The 22,889-nt window shown below is 39.1% G+C and overlaps 1 protein-coding gene across 15 annotated transcripts in view; it reads left to right on the top strand.

Annotated features, from left to right (window-relative positions):
* The window catches only part of LOC136836700 (SAFB-like transcription modulator), a 120,462-nt gene that overhangs the window by 17,326 nt on the left and 80,247 nt on the right, over positions 1–22,889 (top strand). For all 15 annotated transcript variants that reach the window (XM_067101196.1, XM_067101204.1, XM_067101201.1 and 12 more), the window contains exons 2-6: positions 921–1,005; positions 2,193–2,378; positions 19,523–19,773; positions 20,241–20,268; positions 21,516–21,618. In XM_067101196.1, the coding sequence (XP_066957297.1) occupies positions 921–1,005; positions 2,193–2,378; positions 19,523–19,773; positions 20,241–20,268; positions 21,516–21,618 (653 nt within the window). The remainder of the gene's footprint in view (positions 1–920; positions 1,006–2,192; positions 2,379–19,522; positions 19,774–20,240; positions 20,269–21,515; positions 21,619–22,889) is intronic.

Below are 22,889 nucleotides of genomic sequence, written 5' to 3'. Positions count from 1 at the left end.
ACCTGTAGTAGTTGCAAGAGTTCTGTTAGACAGAAGCATATTTCCTAAAGTTTACTAGTGGGTCAGTGTTGGAGCAGAGTTGAATCACTCCTCCCATCTTTTTCTTCTGTCTACCTCCCCAAGGTCTTGTACCTGCTGCACTGCTCCAATGGAGTTTAGTTACACATTAAGGATGGTTGGCAGGTGTAGAGCATTATCATTGTTGTCAGGTTATGATGATATTGCTGCCTACCTAGCTGGCTCTCTCAGATAACAGGAAGGAGGTTGAGGTTCCACTGAAAATTAATACAGTACTGTTCTCTCTAGACCAAACTGACACATTGCCTTTTTTGCCTCTTCATTGGAAATTGTGGGATCTGCAGAAGTTACAAAACTCATCTTTCTTCTGATTATGCACTTGACTGAAAGGTTTGAGTTGCCATTTAAAAATTATATGTATTCTTGTGGGATCAAAGTGCCCCCCCTTTTTTTTTTTAAGATAAATTGCCTTTTTTTTTTCTTAGTTATATAGACTTGAAGACTTTTTATCCCACCTATAGCTGTACCTGTATATGTTCTCTTTGCGGAATTAGTAAATGAGGGTTGACAGTCTGTGAATGGGTGCTACCTTGACTCCTTCACCACTGGTTGGTACTTAGGTAACTTGTTAAAAAGCTTCAACTGAACTAGCTTTTGCCAAGGTAATCCGTGTAAAAGTTGTCTTCAGGTTTCTATGTCTATGAAAAATGCATTTTATCTTAGAAAAATTAGATTCCAGAATTTACAATCTGATTTTTTAACCAATAGCTACTTGTTTTTACCTTGATCAGTTGTCTTGCAGTTTTATGTAGTTTTCCTTAATATATGAACTGAAGGTTTTGCGCTACTTTTTGTTATGATAGTTTCATTGTCAGAATAATTTTTTTTAATAAAAATTCCAGGCTCTTGTAGAAGAGGGAAAAAACCCTGATGAAGTGGCATTTGATAACAACTCACCAGCTCCTTCACCTATCAAGCTTAATCGCAGTAAGTATTGTTATTTGTTATACAAGTTAACTTTCCCATACCATGGAAACTTCTTTGATAAGAATCTGTGTGTATGTGTGTCATTCTTTCCTCACATGTTGCCAAATCTGCATTTGCCCTAAGGGAATGGTAAAGAGGAAAACAATTATAGCTTTTGAGTTAGTAGACCTCTGATAATTCTTTTCGTTAGAGGATATCCGTACTTTAACGTTTAGACAAACTTTGGCAATATGTAAAAAAAAAAATCCCCTAAGAAAAAATAACCATCACAAATAAAAAAAAATACATAGATTATATGAAGAAATGCATTCCAAAATTATGAATTGCATTATTTGAAATTATTTTTACTTAAAGGAAAGAGAGAGTTAACTGGAATTAGTTAATATTCAGACTTGGTTTAATTTTTGCTCACAGTATCTTTATGTCTGATAATAACTTGACATTTTCAAAAGAACCATCTACTCTAAACTTGACTGTTTATAAGAGAAAGAAAAGAGGAAATACCACAGGGGATTATAACAGATCAGGATTGAAGGAAAGGGTATCTATAATCTGTGTTTCCTTTGAGAAATAGTGTAAGGTGATTGGGGGCCCCGTTTTTTTACTTGACTTCGTTGGTTCACCTATAGGTTTTGTATTATTCGTTGGTTCACCTATAGGTTTTGTATTATTGTAGGAGTAAATTGCAAAATTTTACTTGAAATTGTCATTTTCCTAGGTATACAAGCCAGGGTACTATATATTTTAAATCCCAGTGGAGTAGTGGTAATGCCACTAGCTACACCTGCTTACACATCTTGATGCGACCCAATTAAAAGCTGCAGCAAATGTACAACCTTTCACTGAAGGATACACCAGTTATAGTTTTTATTTGAAACCAAAAATATGAACCTACTCATAAGTACAACGTACTTAGGTTTGTCTGTCTAGGAAAATAGGCTAATTACCTCAAATACATGGTATAAGGAAATGATGTTAGTGTACTACTGTTGTTGTTAGTTTCGTACTGTGACATGTCAGTACATATTGCATTCATGAACCTTATCTTGTCTTAGTTCCAAAATTCCTAAATTTTTCAAAGCATACTATGTGTAGTATTTGACTTCATAATTATTGGCATAAAAATGTCTCCAGAAGTTGCCTATTACACAGGTATATACAGTATTAATGCTGCACATATCTTCCAGAGTCAATGAACAAATCAGATGTTGAGAACCATTTAAATGGGGATAAAGAGGATCAAGAGGAGGTAGATGAAGAGGAAGAGGAGGAGGAAGAGGAATGCCCGAGTGCTGATGACACAGAGAAGGAGGCAAGAAAATGTGAACAAGAGGAAGAATTAAAAGAAAATAACACAAATATCAAAACTGAAAGTAAGTTACTAACTCCTTATGGAAGGCATGCATTGATTGATCTGCAGTGTTGGCGGTGCTAATCATACAATACTAGTCATGATAGTTTTTATTTCGGCCCATGATAGTTGAACAATTTTTCTAGGAAAGCATTCAGATTGCTTGAATGGACCCTAAATGACAACACCCAGACCTCAGCTCAATGTGGGAGTGGAATAATAGTCCCCTGTAAGATTTCCTGAGGGAAGTTGTTCCAGCCCCCTTTCCAAGTACATCTTGAGGGAATGGTGCTATTTTTGGTTCTTATCTCTTAAAATATAATATTGCAGTACACTCCCTGAACACCTGAATTCGCCCTTAATCCCACTAGTGGGAATTTTAACAGCCAGCGTTACCAACGCTGCGAGTAAAATCTTGTCACTTGAGCGATCATAACGGTTGGCAAGGCAACGCTGATAAAGGTGTGTTCCAGCACGCCCCATTTTCATCAATTGCTTTTTGTTCGCACTGCTGGAAGGTTGTTTTCTTCTGCAGTGCGAGGTTTTGATCCTATTGCCCAAATTCTCTTTGTAATTTGGACTTCTGGTGAAGACCTGGATTGTATTTAACAGTTTTTCTCCTGGATTTTCTGGATATCTTCAATGTGGAACATCTTTTGGTTTTGCACTTGCTGGTTCCCAGTCTTGGTTGTTCATCATGGACTTTTTCAGCTTCTACTACCACACCATCGGCTTCGATGTTGACCTCGACTGCCCCTACGACGGTGGACGCTGGCGCTCATCGCTTCTTCTTCCTGCAAGAGACGGATGAGTACCTTGAGACACGATAGACATTCTGTCAGGTATGTAGGAAGGTAAAGTGTGATGTGCAGACTCATTGCAATGAATGTTCCATTGGAAGGCACAAAGATGGAGGATTACATTCGTCGCCATCGAAGTCTTTAGCTAGTGAGGACAGCAAATGTCGGTTAGATTCTTAGTTGCCTCAGTATCTCAGGCTTAGCTTCCTGCAGACCAGTTGATGGATTTAGCGAGTTCAGAGGTAGTCAAACAGATAGAGATAGGAGTGCAAAGTAGTATAGAAAATTTAATAGCTAATCTTTTTCAATATTTCTCAGATAAGGATAGTAGTAGTGTTAGGATGTTAACTTGTCTGTACCTTTTCAGCTCCCCTGCCTGTTCCAGAACCCAGCCCTAGCAGGTGCTGAGGTAATGGAGAACCGCCACAAAGCCTCCGTGGGTGTTCTCCGGCCCCCTCAAGCGCGGACCAGGCTGTGAGGTCCCCCTCCCCACCCCCTTGTAGTATTGATAAATTTAATGTTGATAATGTTGGTCAGGATCAGGATCTCAGTGTGATAAAGGAGGATAAGGTCTGGGTTAGGTAGTGAGGAAAGGTAGTAAAGGTCTGTCGTTCTCCTGGACGGGTTCCGGTTTCGGGTTCGAGTGGTGGTGGTGTGTGTGTGTGTGTGTGTGTGTGTGTTCATTGCTTCTTCTTGATCTGGCTCAAAGTCTCAAGTCAATGTTTCAGTTCTGGTGGTGCAGAATCCTTCTGCTCTTAACTCCTAATTCACCTCGACTGTTTCTGAATCTTCTACTGTAGTTTCCCCCTTGTCTGTTTTTCTACTCCTCCATCTAGTAAGGCGGATTCTGGTGTGTCCTTTCGGCTTCTAAAAGTAGTTTGTGGGACCTGCAATTGGATGTGGTGGAATATAAGGCAGATTTACTGGGTCTTTCAAATGGGTACAGACCTATGGTGAGAGTTGTTGTTGTTTTTTTTTTTTATGATTTCTTTAACATTAGAGAGTATGTGACACAGTAGTGTCCACAATTCACGTCGGATATGTTTCAGGATTATCGAGGGGGCGACGGATTCGGTGTACCTTCTGTCCCTTTGTTCTAAGTTTTATTCTTTGTTATCTGTCGCTTCATCTCCTGCTCCCACATTCTCTGTTGGCTCCTTTTTTTAGTCTCCTTCGGTCTCTTCTTCTTCTGCTCCAGTCTTTCCTGCGGCTTCAGCATCTTCCGTTTTCCCTCCTTCTTCGACTCTTGGCTTTTGCTCTTCTCAGGTAATCTCTTTTATGTGTCTGCTGTTCCTCTGTCTCCCACCTTTCCATCCTCAGTACAGTCTGGTTATCTGTCGCTCCATCTCCTGCTCCCACATTCTCCGCTGCTGCTTTTTCCTTCTGCTCTGGTCTTTCCTGCGGCTTCCGCATCTTCCGTTTTCCCTCCTTCTTCGACTTTGGCTTTCCTCTTCTCACGTAACTTTTTTTATGCGTCTGCTATTCCTCTGTCACCTGCCTTTCCTTCCTCAGTACAGTCTTTTCCAGTAGGAGGAGCTTTCAGACTGGTGAAAACACAGTTTCGGCAGAATTTGCCCACAGGCGTTTCATGTGCCATCCCTTCGAGCATGCGCAACCCCTTGCTTTCGCTTCAAGCGGCTGTTCCGGTAGTATCAGGTATTTCACAGGGTTTGTCTGTCGCTTCCAGTTCGGGTTTACGCTCCACGGTTTTGGCAGGGCTTGCGGTACTTTCTTTGAGCGGTCTGCGGCTTTCATCGCCTGCATTTTCCACAGCGGTAACTCTGAGGGTAGCTTCTACCTCTTTCATTGTCCCTCCTTCTTCATCTTCTTCCGTTCCTCCGCAAGTGGTTTCATTTGCGCATCCTCCCCGAGGGTTTAGCAATGTGGGTTTGGCCACTCTCACTCGTCTACCCCTTGGTAATAATGGGGAATCGGCTCCGGGTTTCTCGGTTCAGCCTTCTCTTCTTCCCGGCGGGTCAACACTGCGGATTCAGCTCCGGGTACCTGATTAGATGTGGGTGTTCAGCATTCTGGTTAGGGTGGTATGCTTGTGGGCTCTTCATTATTGTCTGGGCTTCGTTCAGTTCCTCCTCCTTCGAAGGTCTTAGACCGTTCAGACATTGCGGAACAGGATTCTTATCCGAAGGTACAGGAGATTCTGGCAGGCTTAGTATGTCCTCTGGCCAGCAGTAATGATTACAGACATGCTTGAGTATGTATGTTCGTACCCTCGCAATTCAGTCTTCAATGAATTGGTTGAAGCAATCCTGTCTAGGTCTCCGGCTTCGTCTCGGCTCGTAGGGACTTCTCTTAGGGAAGCAGGTGCTTTTGAGGATGTGTTGCGCAATCAGACTGAGGCTCTTGCACACTCCTCTGGATGCTGTCAGGTTTACTGTAATGGGGTTCTAAAAGAGTGACGGCTATGTCCCTTCAGATCCATGGCTGTTTGCAGCCTAATAAATTTATCTTGATGGGACTGGCTTACCAGGCGAATGCTTTGGCTTCGTCTGCGACGTTTGGAACAGAAATGTCGAAATTTCTATCTTGGTCGTATTCCCCCTCAGTATCTGGACGTTCATAAGAGGGGTTGCTTAGAACACCTTAGCCTTGACTAATTCTTTGTTCAAGGAAGATGACGTAGCCAGTATGACGAACGTTGCTTTTAACTCGTGTCTCCGGTGTCAGCAATTATGCATCATCAAGGGTACAGAGTGTTGAGGTATCTAGACGATTGGTTAATCCTTGCCTCCTCTCTAGAGGAGATAGTATGAGAGAGGGAATTCTTATGGAATCTTTAACCTATTTAGGTAGGAGGATTCTCTCTCTTCCTTTGAGGGTTTTCCCAACCCTGGAGAGGATCCAGTCGGTCCTTCAGCAGGTAGAAGGGTTCCTGTTCAACAGGGAACGGCCGGTACCAGCTTGAGAAGCCTCTTAGGGAGAATGTCGCTCTTTCTTTTAATTCCAGGGTCTCGTCTCCGGATGCGCTCTCTTCAGGTATGTCTCAGGAATCGCTGGGACTTCTTCAATGAGAACGCAGTTATAGTCGGGAGCGATTCTTGCCTGTTGGATCATCTGTGGTAGTCAGAAGAAGTGCATCTGACACCGGGAAGGTCTATCGACTCCCCTCTTCCCGACGTTCATCTATACACTGATGCCTCGGATCAAGGTTGGGGAACGACCTTGGAGGAAACCCAGGCCTCAGGCCTCTGAGAGGGTTCGGGAACAAAAGGAGTCAATAAATCTTCGGGAACCAAGGCTGTAAAGGAAGCCCTCAGTTGTTTTCAGTCCTAGTGCGCAACAGAGTAGTGGCTAAGTTTAGCGACAGCGTAACTGCTGTGTCGTATCTGAAGAAGTTGGGGTGGGGGGGAGAGGATCAACAGAACTCAATACTCTAGCACAGAGAGTCCTGAGAGGGTGCGAAGAACGAAAAGTGTCTCTTCTTCCCCAATTTATATCGGGGAGTCTCAACATACTGGCCAATTCGTTAAGTCGCTCCCGTCAGGTATTTGGGGGGGAGAGTGGACTTTGGCTCACGAAGTAATAGGTCAGGTTCTCCGGAAGTGGCCAGCAACTGTGGACTTATTCGCGACGTGATTAAACCATCGTCTTCCAGTTTATTTCTCACGAATGGTGGTCCCCATGTCGATAGGCACCAATGTGACGTTACAAATTGGAATCACATGCAGGTGTATGCTTTTCCTCCATCCGGTCTCATTCATCAGGCAACAAGGAAATTGCGTAAGTGTCGAGATGTCTATGACTCTAACAGCTCCCTGCTGGCCCTAACGCCCTTGGTTTCCAGAACTCCTAGAGCTCCTTACGGAAGTTCCGATGTCCCTACCCATGCGAAAGTTCTTCTCAGACGACCGCATTCCCGCCATTATCATCCAAACTCTCGCGTGCTGTACCTAGTTGTAGGGCGACTGTAGAGAGAGCAGCGAGACAGTCTGGACTTCCTAAAGCTGTGGCTAGAGAGCTTTCTTTCAGCTTGAGAAAGTCAACCCTTAAGCCTTACCAGGTTCAGCTAGACAAGGTATAGAAGTTATTGTCATAAGGAAGGTCATTCCATCTCTAGACCTTCCATAGCCAAATAACTGATTTTCTTTTATTCCTTCGGAAAGTCAAGGGTCTTTCGTATTCGGCGATTGCTGACTACCACTCAACTCCTAGAGGTACAATTAGTTTTCCACCTTCATAAAATCTCTAGTAGTAAGATAATCGATGATTTATTATGTTCTTTTTTAAGATTGAATCCTGTCTTGGTGAGCGTGTCTTGCCGACTTCGGGCCCCTCCATGGGACTTGTGGGAAGTACTTCAATACTTTTCTTGTGTTCCCCTGCCTTTGAACCCATTGAAGCTATAACATTGAGACACTGACTAAGAAGTTGCTTTTTCTTACGGCTTTAGCTTCAGCTAGAGGGTTGGGCGAGCTTTAGGCAGTTTCTAGGTTGGGTTCCTATGCAAGAAATTATATGTATTTGTCTTTCGTCCGGAATTTGTGGCAAAGACAGTGTTGGAGGTTAAAACTGCCTCGTTCGTTTAAAGTTCTTTATCTGCAAGTGTTCGTTACCGGCAGTCCAGTGGAGATGTCTTTTATCTAGTGTGAGCATTAAAGTCTATTTATCAAAGATTGAGAAACTCCGTCTGCTTCTGCGTACACTCATTGTCTCTCAGCGGAATCCTTCCCGTCCGCTGTCAAAGAATCCAATTAGTTACTTTCTGAGGGAGGTGATTTCCCAGGCTTCTCAGGGTTCTTCTTTGTTGTCCTCAGCTCTGTATTTCCCCGACTGCACAGTATTCGGAGTATGTCCACTTCATCTTCCTTTCTAAGGAATTATTCAGTGCCTTCTATTCTGGAGGCAACTACTTGGAAGTCCGTCTCAGTGTTTACTTCTTTTACTTAAGAGACGTTCGATTCGCCTCATCGCTTGTAGAGGCAAAGTTTGAAAATTTTCCTAACCCGTCCGAAAATAATTCAATTATGCGATCCACTCACCTGTTCATTGTTGTTCTTTCACTATAATCCAGCTTACAACAACAAAACCATTACAACCCAATTTTATTGACCTAACCTTCAGAGCTCTCTCTACCCTGCCACCATTTGTTCAACACTCCCGCCAGCGTTTATTGACATTTTCTCCCTCCGCATTTTATTTAGCACTTCCCTATGATGGCACAGAACATACTTTTAAATGTAAAAGAATGCTTTGCTATAAAAAGTCTTATAAAATTAAACACATGCTTTTTGTACATTTTGTAACGCCCATACCATTTCACTAATGCAGAAAATAAAAATATAATAATGACTAACTTATAAAATTAACATATAATCAAAGTCTACTATCTAGGGTGCGTTCAATTAGCTGAGGTGGTATTCACGTAGTGCGAAGGTTCGGAGGGTTATTCTCCTAGTCCACATGTAGCGGTGAAGTCTATTACCCAGGGTGCGTTCATTTAGCTGAGGTGGTATTCATTTAGTGCTAAGATTCTTAGGTTAACCAGATAGAGGAATTCCTTTAGTCTTTAGAATTCTTAGGCAACAGTGATAGTATAATCACATGAACTTAGATTTAGTACGTTTTAAGTATCGTAGTCTTTGATAGTTTCTCTACGAGAGTTCAAGGGACTGCTCTAGTAGGCTAGGCTCTTTCTTCGGCGCTGAGATACTTCTTCGCTTGTTGGTCATCAGGCCTTATCCGCAACCTGCATGGCGGAGGGTCAGCAGCTTGGCACACTGCTTCATTTCCCTCCATACATGAGAGGCTCTGAATAGCCACATGGGAGGTTCATCGTACTCCTCCATACATGAGAGGTTTTGAAGAACCACATGGGAGGTCAACGGACGAGACAGTATGGACCTGACTGGCGATCAAAGTACTCTCCAGCATGTCTCGTCACCAAAAGCATCGATTGATAAGGTGAGTGTATAACTAAATAGATATCCTATGCAGAGCAGATCAGTGAGCTGCCATCTCTGCAGTTGTAAAAAAGGGGTGTGCTGCAAACTTAGATGGTTCTCCCGGAGGGACAGCGGCTCTGCACTCTGCCTCATTCTCCTCCATACATGAGAGGTCAACGGACCAAGAGTACTGACCTGACTGTCAATCAAAGTACTGTCCAACATGTCTCTTCACTGAAAGCATTGATTGATATGGTGAGTGTATGACTAAATGGATATCTTATGCAAAGCAGATTGATGAACTACGATCTTTGTGGTTGTCAAAGGGGCGTGCAATAGAATTGATCCCTCCTCCTCTAAATGTTGTTAATTGGGTGAATTCAGGTGTTCAGGGAGTATATTGCAATATGAAGTTTTCATAATAAAACTAATATTGTAATGCTAACCCTGAACACCTGAATGATCCACCCTCCTTTCCCCACATCAATTTTGACCTTGAATAAAGCAATTGGCAAAAATGGGGTGTGTTGGCGCACACCTGTGTCAGTGTTGCCAACCGTTTTGTTATGGTAGCTCAAGTGACAAGATTTTTACCTGCAGCGTAGAGTGCTGCCTGTTAAAATTCACTAGTGGGATAAACAATTGAGAGTTATTCAGGCTGAGTGGGATTAAGGGGCAAATTCAGGTGTTCAGGTAGGTATTACAATATAAGTTTTATTATGAAAACTTCATGTTAGCTTTAAGATATAATGTTAGCTTTAATTATAATTTTTATATAAGTAACTTACCAAGTAATTACTTTGCTAATGATTCATGCTTGCTTGGCATCCTAAATTCAAAATTCGTGGGAACGCAGCAGTTGCAAACGGGGGTGACAGCCCCAGCCCACTGGATTGGAAGTGACGGCATCCTAAATTCAAAATTCGTTGGAACACGGCAGTTGCAAAGGGTGAGGTGACAGGCCCTGCCACTGCAACGGGAGTGATGCCCATACCATTTCACCAATGTAGAAAATAAAAAGGAAATAATATTTAAACTTATAAAACTAACATATAATCACACTTATCTCCTTCTCCTTCCCCTCCAACCTCTTCTTATCCTAATCCCCTCAAATCTCCATTATTCTCCAGTTCTGTACTTTCTATGCAATTTCTAATATTTTCCCCAGAAACTCTAGCTTTAGTCAGTACATCAGGTGTTTGATGCTTTTCTTTTATCCATCTCACCTCCTTTATTTCTCCAGGCTCTATTGTTTCTCTTGTTGCTGCAATATTAATTTTAATCTCTTACTACTTACTCCAGTATTTGATTTTATTGCAGTCATTAGGGTTTTACTATATAACCAATGCTTCTAATTTTCTCCCTCCTACTGTCTCTACCCACAAGTGTTTGAGATATATCAATCCTTCTATGGCCTCCCCCACACTCAGAGCTTCTGCTTGAAAGGTGGACTTTGCTACTCTTTTGGATTTCTGGATTTCCACCATATGGGACTTCTCCTCTTACCATCTGTCAAAGATATCACATAACCCAATTGTGTACAACCATCTTCAATACTGTATTCCCAAATGAAGCATCTGCATAGGCTTTCCAATAAATCTTTTCTTCTTCTAACTCACTTATTATCACTTCTCCCATTATGCTCTTAGTTTTTCTCACTATTTTAATCAGCTTTTTCATATCTTGAGTCGTTCCTTCTTTAAAAGCTTTACAGGTAGTGCTCGAGTTAAGATAATTCGCTTTTACGATGGGGTTAGCAATTAATATCGATACGACAATATTTTGAAAATCGTTATTTTTTAAATTTCGGAGCGACTGGTGCAGCAACAGCGTACAACCAGGCAGTGTGCGATTATCTACGATGCATTGGCCAGAGGCTGGAATAGGTACATTAATTCAATGAGCCGACCTCACTTGCGCTTGTTGTTTTGGAAGTTAAAATAGGTCAGTGTTCGGTTGCCAATTTTTGTGCGTTTGTAAATACAGGTAGTGCACAAGTAGCGATAATTAAGTCTTCACGATAATTCGAGTTTTCTGATGGAGTTAGCAATTAATGCGAATGCGACAATATTTAGAAAATATTTTTAAAATTTTTGATGGGCACAGGCAACAAGCGTGCAGATGCGTTACAATCAGGCAGCAAGAGACCAACACAATAGACCAACTTCTTTTTCTCCATCTCTTTATTCCATCTTCTAGTTAAAAAAGTAAGAGAATGATAAAAGTATTGTTAGTAACCTTATACTCTTGCAAAAATGCGTACGGCCATAAACAACCGAACGAGAAACTGTAGTTTTGCCAATACAGGCAGTCCCCGGTTATCAGCGGGGTTCCGTTCCCAACAACGTGACGACCGAAAATCGGCGATAATAGCATTGATCCCCGGTTAGCGGCGCCGATAACTGGTGATCAGCGCCACCGATAAGAGGCAATCAGCGCCGAAAAACCGGTTATCAGTGACGAAAATCTGCTTATCGTTGTCACTAGACAAGCGCCGTAAAACCGGATCGCCAGTAACCGAGGCTGCCGATAACTGGGGACTGCCTGTAACCAAATTGGATAACAACTGTTTTGCTTGTATTTCAACCATCGTACGGTTAAACAATTACCATAGTTATGTTAAAAATGACGTTAAGTACTGATATATTTTTACACTATACCCTTATCCGCTTTGGAGAAAAGATCAGCAAGGAAATATACTGCTACCGTAAATTTAAGCTGCAAGTTGTAGTTGAAGCTGAGAAAAGAATGTTCAAGCTGCTAATGACTATAAATTATCGCGCATTGGCAACATGGATGAAACCTGACCGCAAATAAAATTGTAAAGTATTTTAACCCTTTCATATCTGTATAGTTATCACATCACTGAGGAGCACGAGCCCGATGTGTCTGGGAAGCGCTTTCGACAGTGCGAAAAATAATTATTTCAAAATTCAGCAAATATAAAATTTTATGCCAACAACGTTCATTTGCTGTCCTTTTTTTCTAAATGTTTATATTTTATGGTGGAATAGTCAGAATAAAGTCCCAGCCCTCTAAATACAAAAAATGTGAGTTATTGCGAAAAAAAAAAAAAAAAATCTTTATTTATTTTCCATATTTTCGTTAAGTAACCCAAAACTATGAATGTCAGGCGAATGAATTATTTTTATGAAAGCCAACAAAATTCTCTAAATATCGACATATAAAAAAATGGAAAGCGAATAAGTCAGCTGGTGAAAAAATTGATAGAAAAAGGCCAAGAAACAGAGCGCTCTGCCGGCGTATGGTGAGGAATTATATCGCTAGAAAAAGATTTTTTGAAAGAGCCCTATCTCGGTTATTTTTCATAAAATTACTTTGTAAATATCTGAAAATGTAGAGGAAAAGTTGAAGAATAATGTGAGAGTCAAGAAAAATGGCTTTAGTAACGACAACAGTTTCATTTTGACGTTATAAATTGATTGAAACGAAAAAAATGTTACCCGTTGTCAACATTATATCGTTCGTAGCTCAAAAGCTATAACAGTTAGGCGAATGAATAATTTTTTTATGAGAAAGCCAATAAAATTCCTAAATATTGACATATAAAAAATGGAAAACGAATAAGTCCAGTTGGTGAAAAAATTGATAGAAAGAGATTTGAGAAACAGGCGCTCTGCCGGCCTATGGTGAAATTATAGCAAGAAAATTTTTTTGAAGGCCCTATCTCGGTTATTTTTCATAGAAATTACTTTGTAAATATCACGAAAAGTAGAGAAAAGTTGAAGAATAAAGGAAAGTCAAGAAAAATGGCTTTAGTAGCGGCAACAGTTTCATTTTAGCGTTATAAATTGAAATCGAAACGAAAAAGTTACCGTTGTCAACATTATTGTTCGTAGCTCAAAAACTATAACAGTTAGGCGAATGAATTATTTTTGTAAATGCCAAAAAATTCTCTAAATATCGACATATAAAAAAATGAAAAACGAATAAGTCCAGTTGGTGAAAAATTGATAGAAAAGTGGGTAAAAACAGAAGCGCGCTGCCAGGCATAAGGTGAAATTATCGCTAGACATTTTTTTGAAGAGCCCTACCTCGGATTTTTCATAGAAATTACTTTGTAAATATGCAAAAAATGTAGAGGAAAGGTTGAGGAATAAAGTGAGAGTCAAAGAAAAATGGCTGAAGTAACAGCAACAGTTTCATTTTGACGTTATAAGCTGTTCGAGAACAAACAAAAAAATGTTACCCGTTGTCAACATTTATAGTTAAGTAGCTCAAAGCTATAACAGTTGGGTGGATGAATTATTTTTATGAAAGCCAAAAAATTCTCTAAATATCGATATATATGATAATGAAAAATGAGATTCAGAGCCCTGCCTAAAATCAGACATCTCTTATGTGATGCACTAACAAATTTCAAGCTAGTTTTACCGTAAAAACTTTGCGAAAGCATGTTAAAACTGTTCTCGATTGGCGCTGTATATGTAAGCAGCCACGCGTGTTTACCCAGCCTCGTCGCATGGTCTCTGACAGAAGTGTGGCCTGTCAGGCCTGCGTGGGTGCGATCAGCTGATGTCATTGTGAAATTTTACTACGCCATGGTTGCGCATGCGCGTAGAGAACTAAAAAATTTATAGAAAATAGAGGATACCAAACAGAGTGTTTCCAATAATGTAATCCTACATTTTATAAAAAAAAAATGTAAGATCTGAGAAAGCGTGGGTAGGATCAACTGATTTCATTGTGGAAATTTACTATGCCGGGAATTGCGCGCAGTATAGGCACTGCTTGCCTGGCGCGATGCACCTGAGTTACGGTCAAGGTATGCTTTAGCCTATGGAAACCACCAAATGTCCGAAAAAAAAAATTTACCCCTACCACCGTACGAAAAATGTCGGTAAATTTCGCACAATTACATCAGTCAGACAAGAAGAAATTGTAGGGGTTATTAAAATATAGCGTCAATTGGGCAGGAAAGGGTTAATCAAAACTACTGGGCATGAAAGAACATATATTACTGCTGTTTTCACGCCGATAAAAGATAAATACGAAAAGCTCATAGTATGATGATGAAATCAAGAGAAAATAGCTAAATTAATTTCACGAGACATATTTAAGTTATATTTCGACTTAAAAACACTTCGTATAACGAAAAAAATATATATTTCATATAAATAAAAAGTATGTAGAGATTCATTTACACTAACTAGAAGCAAGAAATGCCCTCTGAACCGAGTTAAATTTGGCGAAATATACCGCATGATCGATTCCCAAACCAAAACATTTGATATCTATGATCGGAATTAAAATGCAAAAGTAATATAAGAATATTTACAATTGGAGACAGTGTAGTAAAGCATAACTTTTTAAAAGATCCATGGAAAAGATACACATTCGTTGTTTTGATGTTTGTATAATTGTTTGTATAATACGGTGTTATTATGTGTAAATAGAATACAGTATAATGTAGGCTAGGCTACTGTATATGATATACCAAAGTGCAGGCTAAGCCTTGTTATTCAATTTCTCTTTATACTGACTTACCATGTCAATCTGCATTGAACCTGCAGAATTAGCTGACACTAATAATTACTGTACCATATATGTATAAAGTATATTGTCTAGTGTAGGCTAGGCTACCATATATGTATAGATGGTACTAATTACCCTAGTGTAGGCTAGGCCATATTCGAGTTACGATTTTTTCAACAAACGATGGGTTTTTTGGAACCTAACCCCATCGTAAGTAGGGGAATACCTGTACTTGATTCACTAACATTGTATGATATTTCTGGCATGCTGTGTAGTGATACCCAATTCAACTGTCCTACCACTGATCTATATTGTTAACTCCTTTTGTCCTAATACTCTCTGTAAATCTTCTGGCTTCTGGTTCTCTTATAGAATTTATATACTGCCACTGATTAAGACAAATTCCATTTTCCTCATGCTCTACTATTACTCCTATATACTTAAAACTTTTACTTTCTTGTTCTCTTACTTGCAATTTCCCTTTCAATTTCCCAATTGTTTCCTTTAAAAATCCTTCAGTTCCTCCATAGCAAAAATCATCTACATGTGTACATAAAATGCCATTCAATTTATTGTGTTTCCTCCAAAAGAATGTATTAGGTTCTAATCTACTTCTCTCGCCTTAAGCCCCTCCACCACTTTAACCACCTTACAATACCATGTCTTTGCTGCATCCTTGATCCCATAAACAGTTTTTTTCTTGCATCCTTGATCCCATAAACAGTTTTCTTTTATTTCCATAATCCACTCCAACTATCTGCACTAGGTGGTTTTAAATATACCTCTCGTATTTCATCACCTTGTAGATACGCAGTTTTTACATGTAACGTATAACAATTCCAATCTTTCAATTTTATTGTCAAACAAAATTTTAAAATTTCGGCATTGTATGTAGGAGCGTCTTTTTCCCATTTGGCCATTTCTTCAAAACCTCTAGCTACCAATCTTGCTTTACATATCCTTTCTCTCCTTTTACCTTTTCAGTTACTATTCCCTCTTGTAGATAAAGCTTTTTGTCCGTCATGTTCCTCCTCATATGCCTTGTTTTCTCTCCAACTTTGCAGTTCTTTTTCATTAGCTTCAATCACACTTCTATTTTCAAATCTTAGCAAACATCTTCTTCATCTTCAATTTCTTCTACATGACTATAATATCTTAAGTTAACCCATCCCTTGTCCCCTGACTGTGAGTCTTCTACATTGTACAAATCAGCCCAAGATTTGCTTTATCATTTTCCTGCAAGACTTAAGATAGTCCACTCTTCTACTTGTCCTGTATTATTGTTATAGCTCTAACTCTATTTCCCTTTTTGAATTTGGGTATCTCTTCTATTAATTCTCCTTCTGTTACCTCACTTTCCCCTTCATCTTCCATTGTTTCCTCTGCCAAATCTCTTTCCATACTGTAGTCTCTTTTATATCTGTATTCCTTCTCCAGCCCATTATCATCTCCTTTCCTTCCTGCCCATCTATATTTCCTTCCTTTGATGCACAGAATTCGTCCTTCACAGTGTGTGCTTTATCTTTATCTATTTTAGGTACCTTTTCTTTTTCTGGTGATAGTCTTTGAATCCTAGTAACATGTATTCTAGCTACTTCTCTTAGAGAATCCTCATATTTAATCACTACTGTTCTACCTGATACTCCCACTACCTGAGCAGGTCCCCTCCATTCATTTTCATTTTCTTTCTTGTAGAATACCTCATCTCCCACTACTGCTTCTTGAAATTTGTCATCTGACATTTTTGTTCAAAGCAATTCTTATTTTATTACAAGACTCATTTTTGATAAACACTTCTCTGGCCTTATGCATTACATTCAGTGTATCCCTTGCTATGCTTTCGTCCATACCTTTCTCTCTGCTTGCAGGACTTGAACTTTCCTTTCCCATTAAATTAGGCAAAGAAGGGTTTTTTTGAATTTTTTTCTCCCATTAAATTTGGCAAAGAAGGGTTTTTCCAAATACTAATTGGTTAGGGGAGAAACCACCATTATATATTAAGCAGTTCCTATGGACCAATCCACTTTATCATCATCATTCGTCTTTCGTAAGCTTTCTTTGATTATGCCTACCATCTTTTCACACATTTCCATTGCTCCATGGAGATTCAGATGCTGTGGCCAATACTGTAGTATTCCATCTTCCATTTTTAAATTCTCCCCCGTTGTCTGACAATATTTTAGAAGGTGCTCCAAATATAGCAAACCATCCATCAAAAAGTGTTTTCATTATAATGACTTACCAAAACACTGTAAAAGCTTTTATCTCTTAAAATTCGAGCCGTCCGAGATATAAAATTTCAAACTTTGTTTGGGCGCTGATATAATTAGTGGCGGCCGACCCACGGATGCGGTGGGGCGGTGTGGAAAAATGACCTACCCACTGTCCCAGGTCAGTTTCAATCTCAGGCGTATTGTGAGCATCTGTCGTCGTCTGTCTCAAACTGTTTGGTTTCCTGCACCTCGTTGCGTTTCTTTCTGGCGTATCTCGTTGGTGAAGTACTCAATATCCTGTTTATTAATCTAGCTAGCGTAGCTTTGTGAATTTGGTAGCTATGTCGGATTCCAGTTTCTCTGGATCCAGAGTTTGCGCAGGGAATTTGTGCTCTTCAAACTGGTCAAACTTAAGTACGACCGCCATTCTTTGTAACACTTTTATTTCCTCTCTTTCTTTCGTCTTTTTCTTTCTCTCTCAAACCATCACTACTGTGCTTCTGTTAGCTTCCATATTTATCTCCACTTTAGTGACCAAATTGTAGATGTAACTTCATCATTGCACCTTTAATTTCCCTAGACTCTTTCCCTTCCATCCCTCCAGTAACAGTTCATCTACTTTCCTCATCAAAATTGGTAGTCTTAAGTGGCCCTGTTTGTCTACTCTTAACGTTACCTTCATTTCCCTTAATACTTCTGTTTTAACACATTTCTCTTTTAAATTTATAGTCATACCCATTTTTTTTTTTTTTTTTTTTTTTTTTTTTTTTTATTACCACAGCACATTACCCTGCAAAATTTGTCTCCAAATATTTTTGTTTTTTAATATCACTGGTATTTCCATTACTCCTTTCGACGTGTATGATGACTCACCAAAATTAAATACTTTATTAGACTCTTTCTTAGTATCATTCATTCTCTTCAACTCTTCCCAATTAAAACCATGACAGTGTGTGCTAGTCACAATTCCCACAAACTGTTGATTAACATCCTGTGTCTAAAATTACATCAGCATCTTCCCAAAATTCTTCCTCTATTCTTACTAACTTCTCCAATATAAACTTCTTTTTCTTGTTGTCCAGTTTCTGATTTCTTATTTTGAAAATTCTGAGGAAAATCTCTAGCCCAGTGCCATTCTGATTTGCATATTGCACACACAGTGTTACTTTCCCCTCACTATTTATAGGATTTCTTCCACCTCTACCCCCGGTATCTTTGGTTTTCCCTCCCTCTCCCAGAATTCGCAGTCTTCTGGCCCCAACCATTCCCCCTGCTTTATTCCCTAATCCCTCAAATATTCTTTTCATTATATCTGTGACTGTTTTATATTCCAGCTTTCCTTGACCACAAGCTGCTAATACCATTTGTTTTTTATTTTCTGTGAGATTCGCTTGTTCTAGTACATAAAAACCTTTTGCTTCCCCTTCAAGCATGCTCTTCCCTATTGCTCTACTACACTCTGACTCAGTCTTTCCATACCTAATTATAAAATCTCTCATCTTTTCACTAGATTTCTTTCTGTATTTTAAAATAGTTTTTCATTTTACTGTAATTTTACATTAGTGTATCTTTTAGATACCCTTCATCTAGATTGGACAAGATTATCTTTGAACCCTTTATCCTTAAGTTCATCTCTATCTATACCTTCTATTACTTCTAAAGCTTTACTTTTAAGCCCATTCTTATCTCTTATCCTTGGATATTTCACCTCCACACATTACAAGCCACTCTTCAACTTGTCCTCTCCGTCCTTTATAATGTCCTCTCCATCCTTTATAACTGCCCTGTGTCCCACTAAATCTCGGACAGCCTCTCCTCCATTTCATCTCCCAAAGTTTACTATCAGATCCATCCATTTTTAACCAACCACGCTCTGCTACCACTTGAAAGTTTTCCTAACCTAACTCATCCAAAAATGCTAAAATTATGCAATCCACCCACCTGTTCACATTGTCCTTTTTTAATCCAGCTTATGACTGCAAAAACCACAAGACAGACTTAAACCTAAAATTTACAACCTAACCGTCAGAGAGCTCTCTCTATTGCACCACAGTCTTTTCATCACTCCTGCCTGCATTTGTTTACATTTTGCTCCCTTCCACCATTTGTCGTCCTATGACACCACAACACGAACAGATACTTTTAAACAAAGAATGCTTTGCTACAAAAATGCCCATATTTCACCAATGCAGAAAATAAAAATAAAATAATAATAATGAATAAACTTCTAAAACTAACATATAATCAATAAAAATGTCATCTTTTAATATCAGTAAAAAAAATAGAAAATTTATAACCAAAATTAGCTGGTAATTTTTATCAGTGTCTTGGCAAAGAGGCCCTATGTGGGGTTACAAATATTTACCTTTAGCTTCCTTTGGTAGGTAAAAATAATTTTTTAGGATTTTTTTACCCCAAGAGCATTTTGCATCTCTCTTTTTCCATTGATATTTAAATTATTTTAAAATTGACAGACATTAAGTTCGCTTGGCCATAGTGTTTTGTTAATATAGTGTATATTAGGCTGGCCTTGAAGGTTAAGGGCCAGAGATGTAACAGAACTGCACAAGGAGAGAGAGTAGTAAAATTTGATATACAATTTGAGTTCAGACTTTTTTCTTCTTCCTACTTAGCATTTTCTATGCCATTAACATAAACTGTTGTCCTGACACAAGAATACCTTGCTTTGGTAATGTGTTTATTGATCATTTTGTAAGGAATGGCAGCATTGGTTGTAACTGACTTTCATTTTTTCAGTTCCAGAAACAGAGGAGGAAATGCCAATGGAAAATGTGCCTGATGATTCTAAGGAGGGTGTGATATCGGTCAAGGAGGAGGAAATAGCAGAATCCAAGGATGATGAACCAAACAAAGAGGAAGAAGGAAGTGCTCGTGGTGAAGGTGATGGCATTAATATGGAGGACGATTCCATCAATCTGATGTTGGATGATGAGGACAAAATGCTCGAAGATGAAATTAATTTTAATAATGATTCTGAGCGACTGGATGTAAGTAATATCTTGCCAAGACCATATGATTAAAATTAACATTTGCTCTTAGAAACTTAAGCAGTAGATTAATGCTTTTATTTTGCTATCAATAGAATTAACCTTTGCTCTATTAGAAAACTTAAGCAATTAGATTTATTGCTTTTTTCCATCATTAAAGTTAACTTTTGCTCTATTAGAGAAGTTTAGCAGTAGATTTATTGCTTTTATTTTGCTATATTCTGTTAGCAATGTTTAGTATGAGGGAAAACAGCATTGATTTGGATTTTATAAAAGTTTTTTAGTATGAGAAAAAAAACATTCATTTAGATTTGATAAAAGTCCAGAAAACTTCTCTGAGATTTAGATTTTGAGCACATATCTCTGCCCTTCATGTCAGTTTCAGGGAATAGTGATTGGTAATTAACTTAGTACTTGACCGTGTTTGTGAATGAGATAAAAGTTAACTGCCTGTTTTTATTTTACAGGATGACTCATCAAATGCTGACAGTAAAGGTAAGTTCTCTATCTGGCCATTTTTTTTTGGTGTTTTTGTTTTTAGTTTTAATACATTAGTTAAGTATAGTTATATGGGCACAAACTGAAGGCTCACACAATGTCACAATGTGCATATATGATTGATGATGTTGCTGCACAAAACGGCCAGAACCTGTGTGAATGATATACCTGGAGAAGTTGATTGAAGGCAGCGGCATTGTCACAGAAATGGATTGATGATGGCAGACATGAGTCTACGAATCTCTTTCTTTAGGTATGTGAGCAAGACGTTCAGGTCTTGATCTTCAGAATGCAATGAGTAATATCCAATTGGACTTCTAAAAGTGGGACTTGCATGTCCTTGCATATGATTTTTGTAATAATATAAAGAGTTAACCTGTTGAAGACAGAGAAAGAAGATTTAATTTGTTGGGACGAATGGATGGGGGATCTCAGAAGAGCCGCGAGTATTCCATTTCCTATCAGCAGGGTTGAAGAAGGCTGTGAACTGCTCACACGTCCTTCATCCTCAAGACTGTTCATCTGTTGTGTGTGAGCCTGAAGGTTTGTTGCCCAATTTTTTTTTTCCCCTAAAGTTTTACTAAGTGCCGTGGATGGGCATTCAATTGTGAATCATAGATATAAAAATTTTTTAAGCAAAGAGATTCGGGTCCACATAAGGATACTCTAGGATACTCTGAGTATATTTTAGCCAGAATGCGAAGAAGATGATGGGTGTGTGGGGAACCCTCAGCGAAGATGGATGTCCATGGGAGTTTCGATGGTGCAGCAGGAGATGTGATGGTGTGTGTGGAGGTGGTGGGAGCACAGCAAAAGCACCAGCTTAACTGTTCCTTCAGTTGCACAAAATTATTCTCATCATTACAAGAAATCTTGTAGCTTCTCTCAGTAGTAGTTTTTCAGCATGCAATCTTGTCTCACCAAGGTGAGATCTGAATAAAGTGGCCGGCAGAAGCAGCAGCCCCCATCTACACCATAGGTACAGCAGCAGATGCAGCAGAAGTCTACCTGTGCGAGAGGTCTTGGAGTTCCTGCTACCACCTGTTTATCCCATCTCCCTCCACTTCCCACCTGGACGTCCACACCAGCGGCAGATGCAGCAGCAGTTGGCGGATCCCACTCCACTCCTGGTTCATCTAGCGAGCCAGCTGTGACTCGCTTCTGGCATGTAATCGTCATTGTTGCTAAAGTGCAGCCACCAGCCAGAAGAGAGCCACAACTTCATATTGACTCAACTCCCACAGACAGAATGAACAACGAAGGCAGCGTTGGCACGTACGTCGGCAGCGCAGACCTGAAGGATACTACGGACTCTCAAGACTTAAAAGAAAACGAAAAGCCCAAGAGGTTGGTTCCTCAGTGCTGGGTTTGTATGATGATAGTGTCAGTAGTCAGCAGCTACTGAAACCATATGGGGCATGAATATCCCTTTGCAATATAATTAATATACATGTTTAGAGCAGTTATCAGACACTAGTCCTACGTTCTATCAGTAATACACAATCGCTTGCCATCATTCAAGACTTGTGGATGTAGGCAGCAGCACCTTATATATCGTCCAACATTGTTCTTATTCTCCCTCCCTGTCAACATTTTTTTTTTTTTTTTTATATATATATATAAAGAAGCTACCCTATGATTTTATATTTCACTCTTGACTTTTAGTAGTTTAGAAGAAATTTGTTGAAAAGGAATTTTGTTTGAAAGGACGACATTAGGTGACGGCTCAGTAGTAGGTACTTGTTGAATTTGGTTGAATGTACTGCACTGGTATAAATTTTCCAGTAGAATATGGGTAGATATTGTTTTTGATGTTACCTTCATTATTAATTTTTCAAGTGCAAATTTAGGAAATTAGCCATGGATTACTATTGGTTAGTTCTAAGGTTTAATGATTGTTGAGCTAGATATATTAAACATGTAATACCTTTTTACTGTAATACTGTGTTAGTTTATATGAGAATGGAAATATTGTTTCTATATTGGGAGTCTACGGATTGTTGAAAAAGCGATAGGTGGTTAATATAAAATTAATTTTACTCTTTGGGGTGCTTAGTTTTGTACTGTTAGTAAGTTTGAGGTATAGTATTTTTGAATGGTTTCAGAACTTAATGATTTTAAGAATATTTAGACATTAGTGATGTATAGGATATAAATGTACACCTTATATACTTGGTGTTTTGAATTATGATAAAAGAAAGCAGAGCAATAGATGGAAGAACCAGATGCTGCCAGTCTGGTTTAATGTAAAAAGTTTCTTGTTTGTTATTGCTGTACTAGGTGACAGTAAGGGAAATTTCAAGCAAGTTTATGTCAGTACTGAATAATTGCATATTGAACAAGGCAGAGAACAAATAGACACTTGACTAAGGAGTATACAGTTATGGTACAAATAACAATGGTTAGTTTATTTTTCAACAGGTTATCACTCTAGACATTAATGGCTGGTGAAAAATTGGTTGTGAAGAATTGGGGTATATTAGCTATGTAGAAGGACTTAATGGCTAATTTGGATGATGCGAGTTAGGCAGGTTTAAGTTTGTGGATGGTGCACTTTCCTTAAATTTTTTTAATCATGTTTGTGAAGCCTCTTAATGCTCCTCCAACACCCTTGTTAT

The sequence above is a fragment of the Macrobrachium rosenbergii genome, chromosome 56, assembly GCF_040412425.1.
Source record: "Macrobrachium rosenbergii isolate ZJJX-2024 chromosome 56, ASM4041242v1, whole genome shotgun sequence".
NCBI lineage: Eukaryota > Metazoa > Arthropoda > Malacostraca > Decapoda > Palaemonidae > Macrobrachium > Macrobrachium rosenbergii.
The sequence above is the reverse complement of the archived record's forward strand: the minus strand, read 5'-3'. Positions and strand labels throughout refer to the sequence as shown.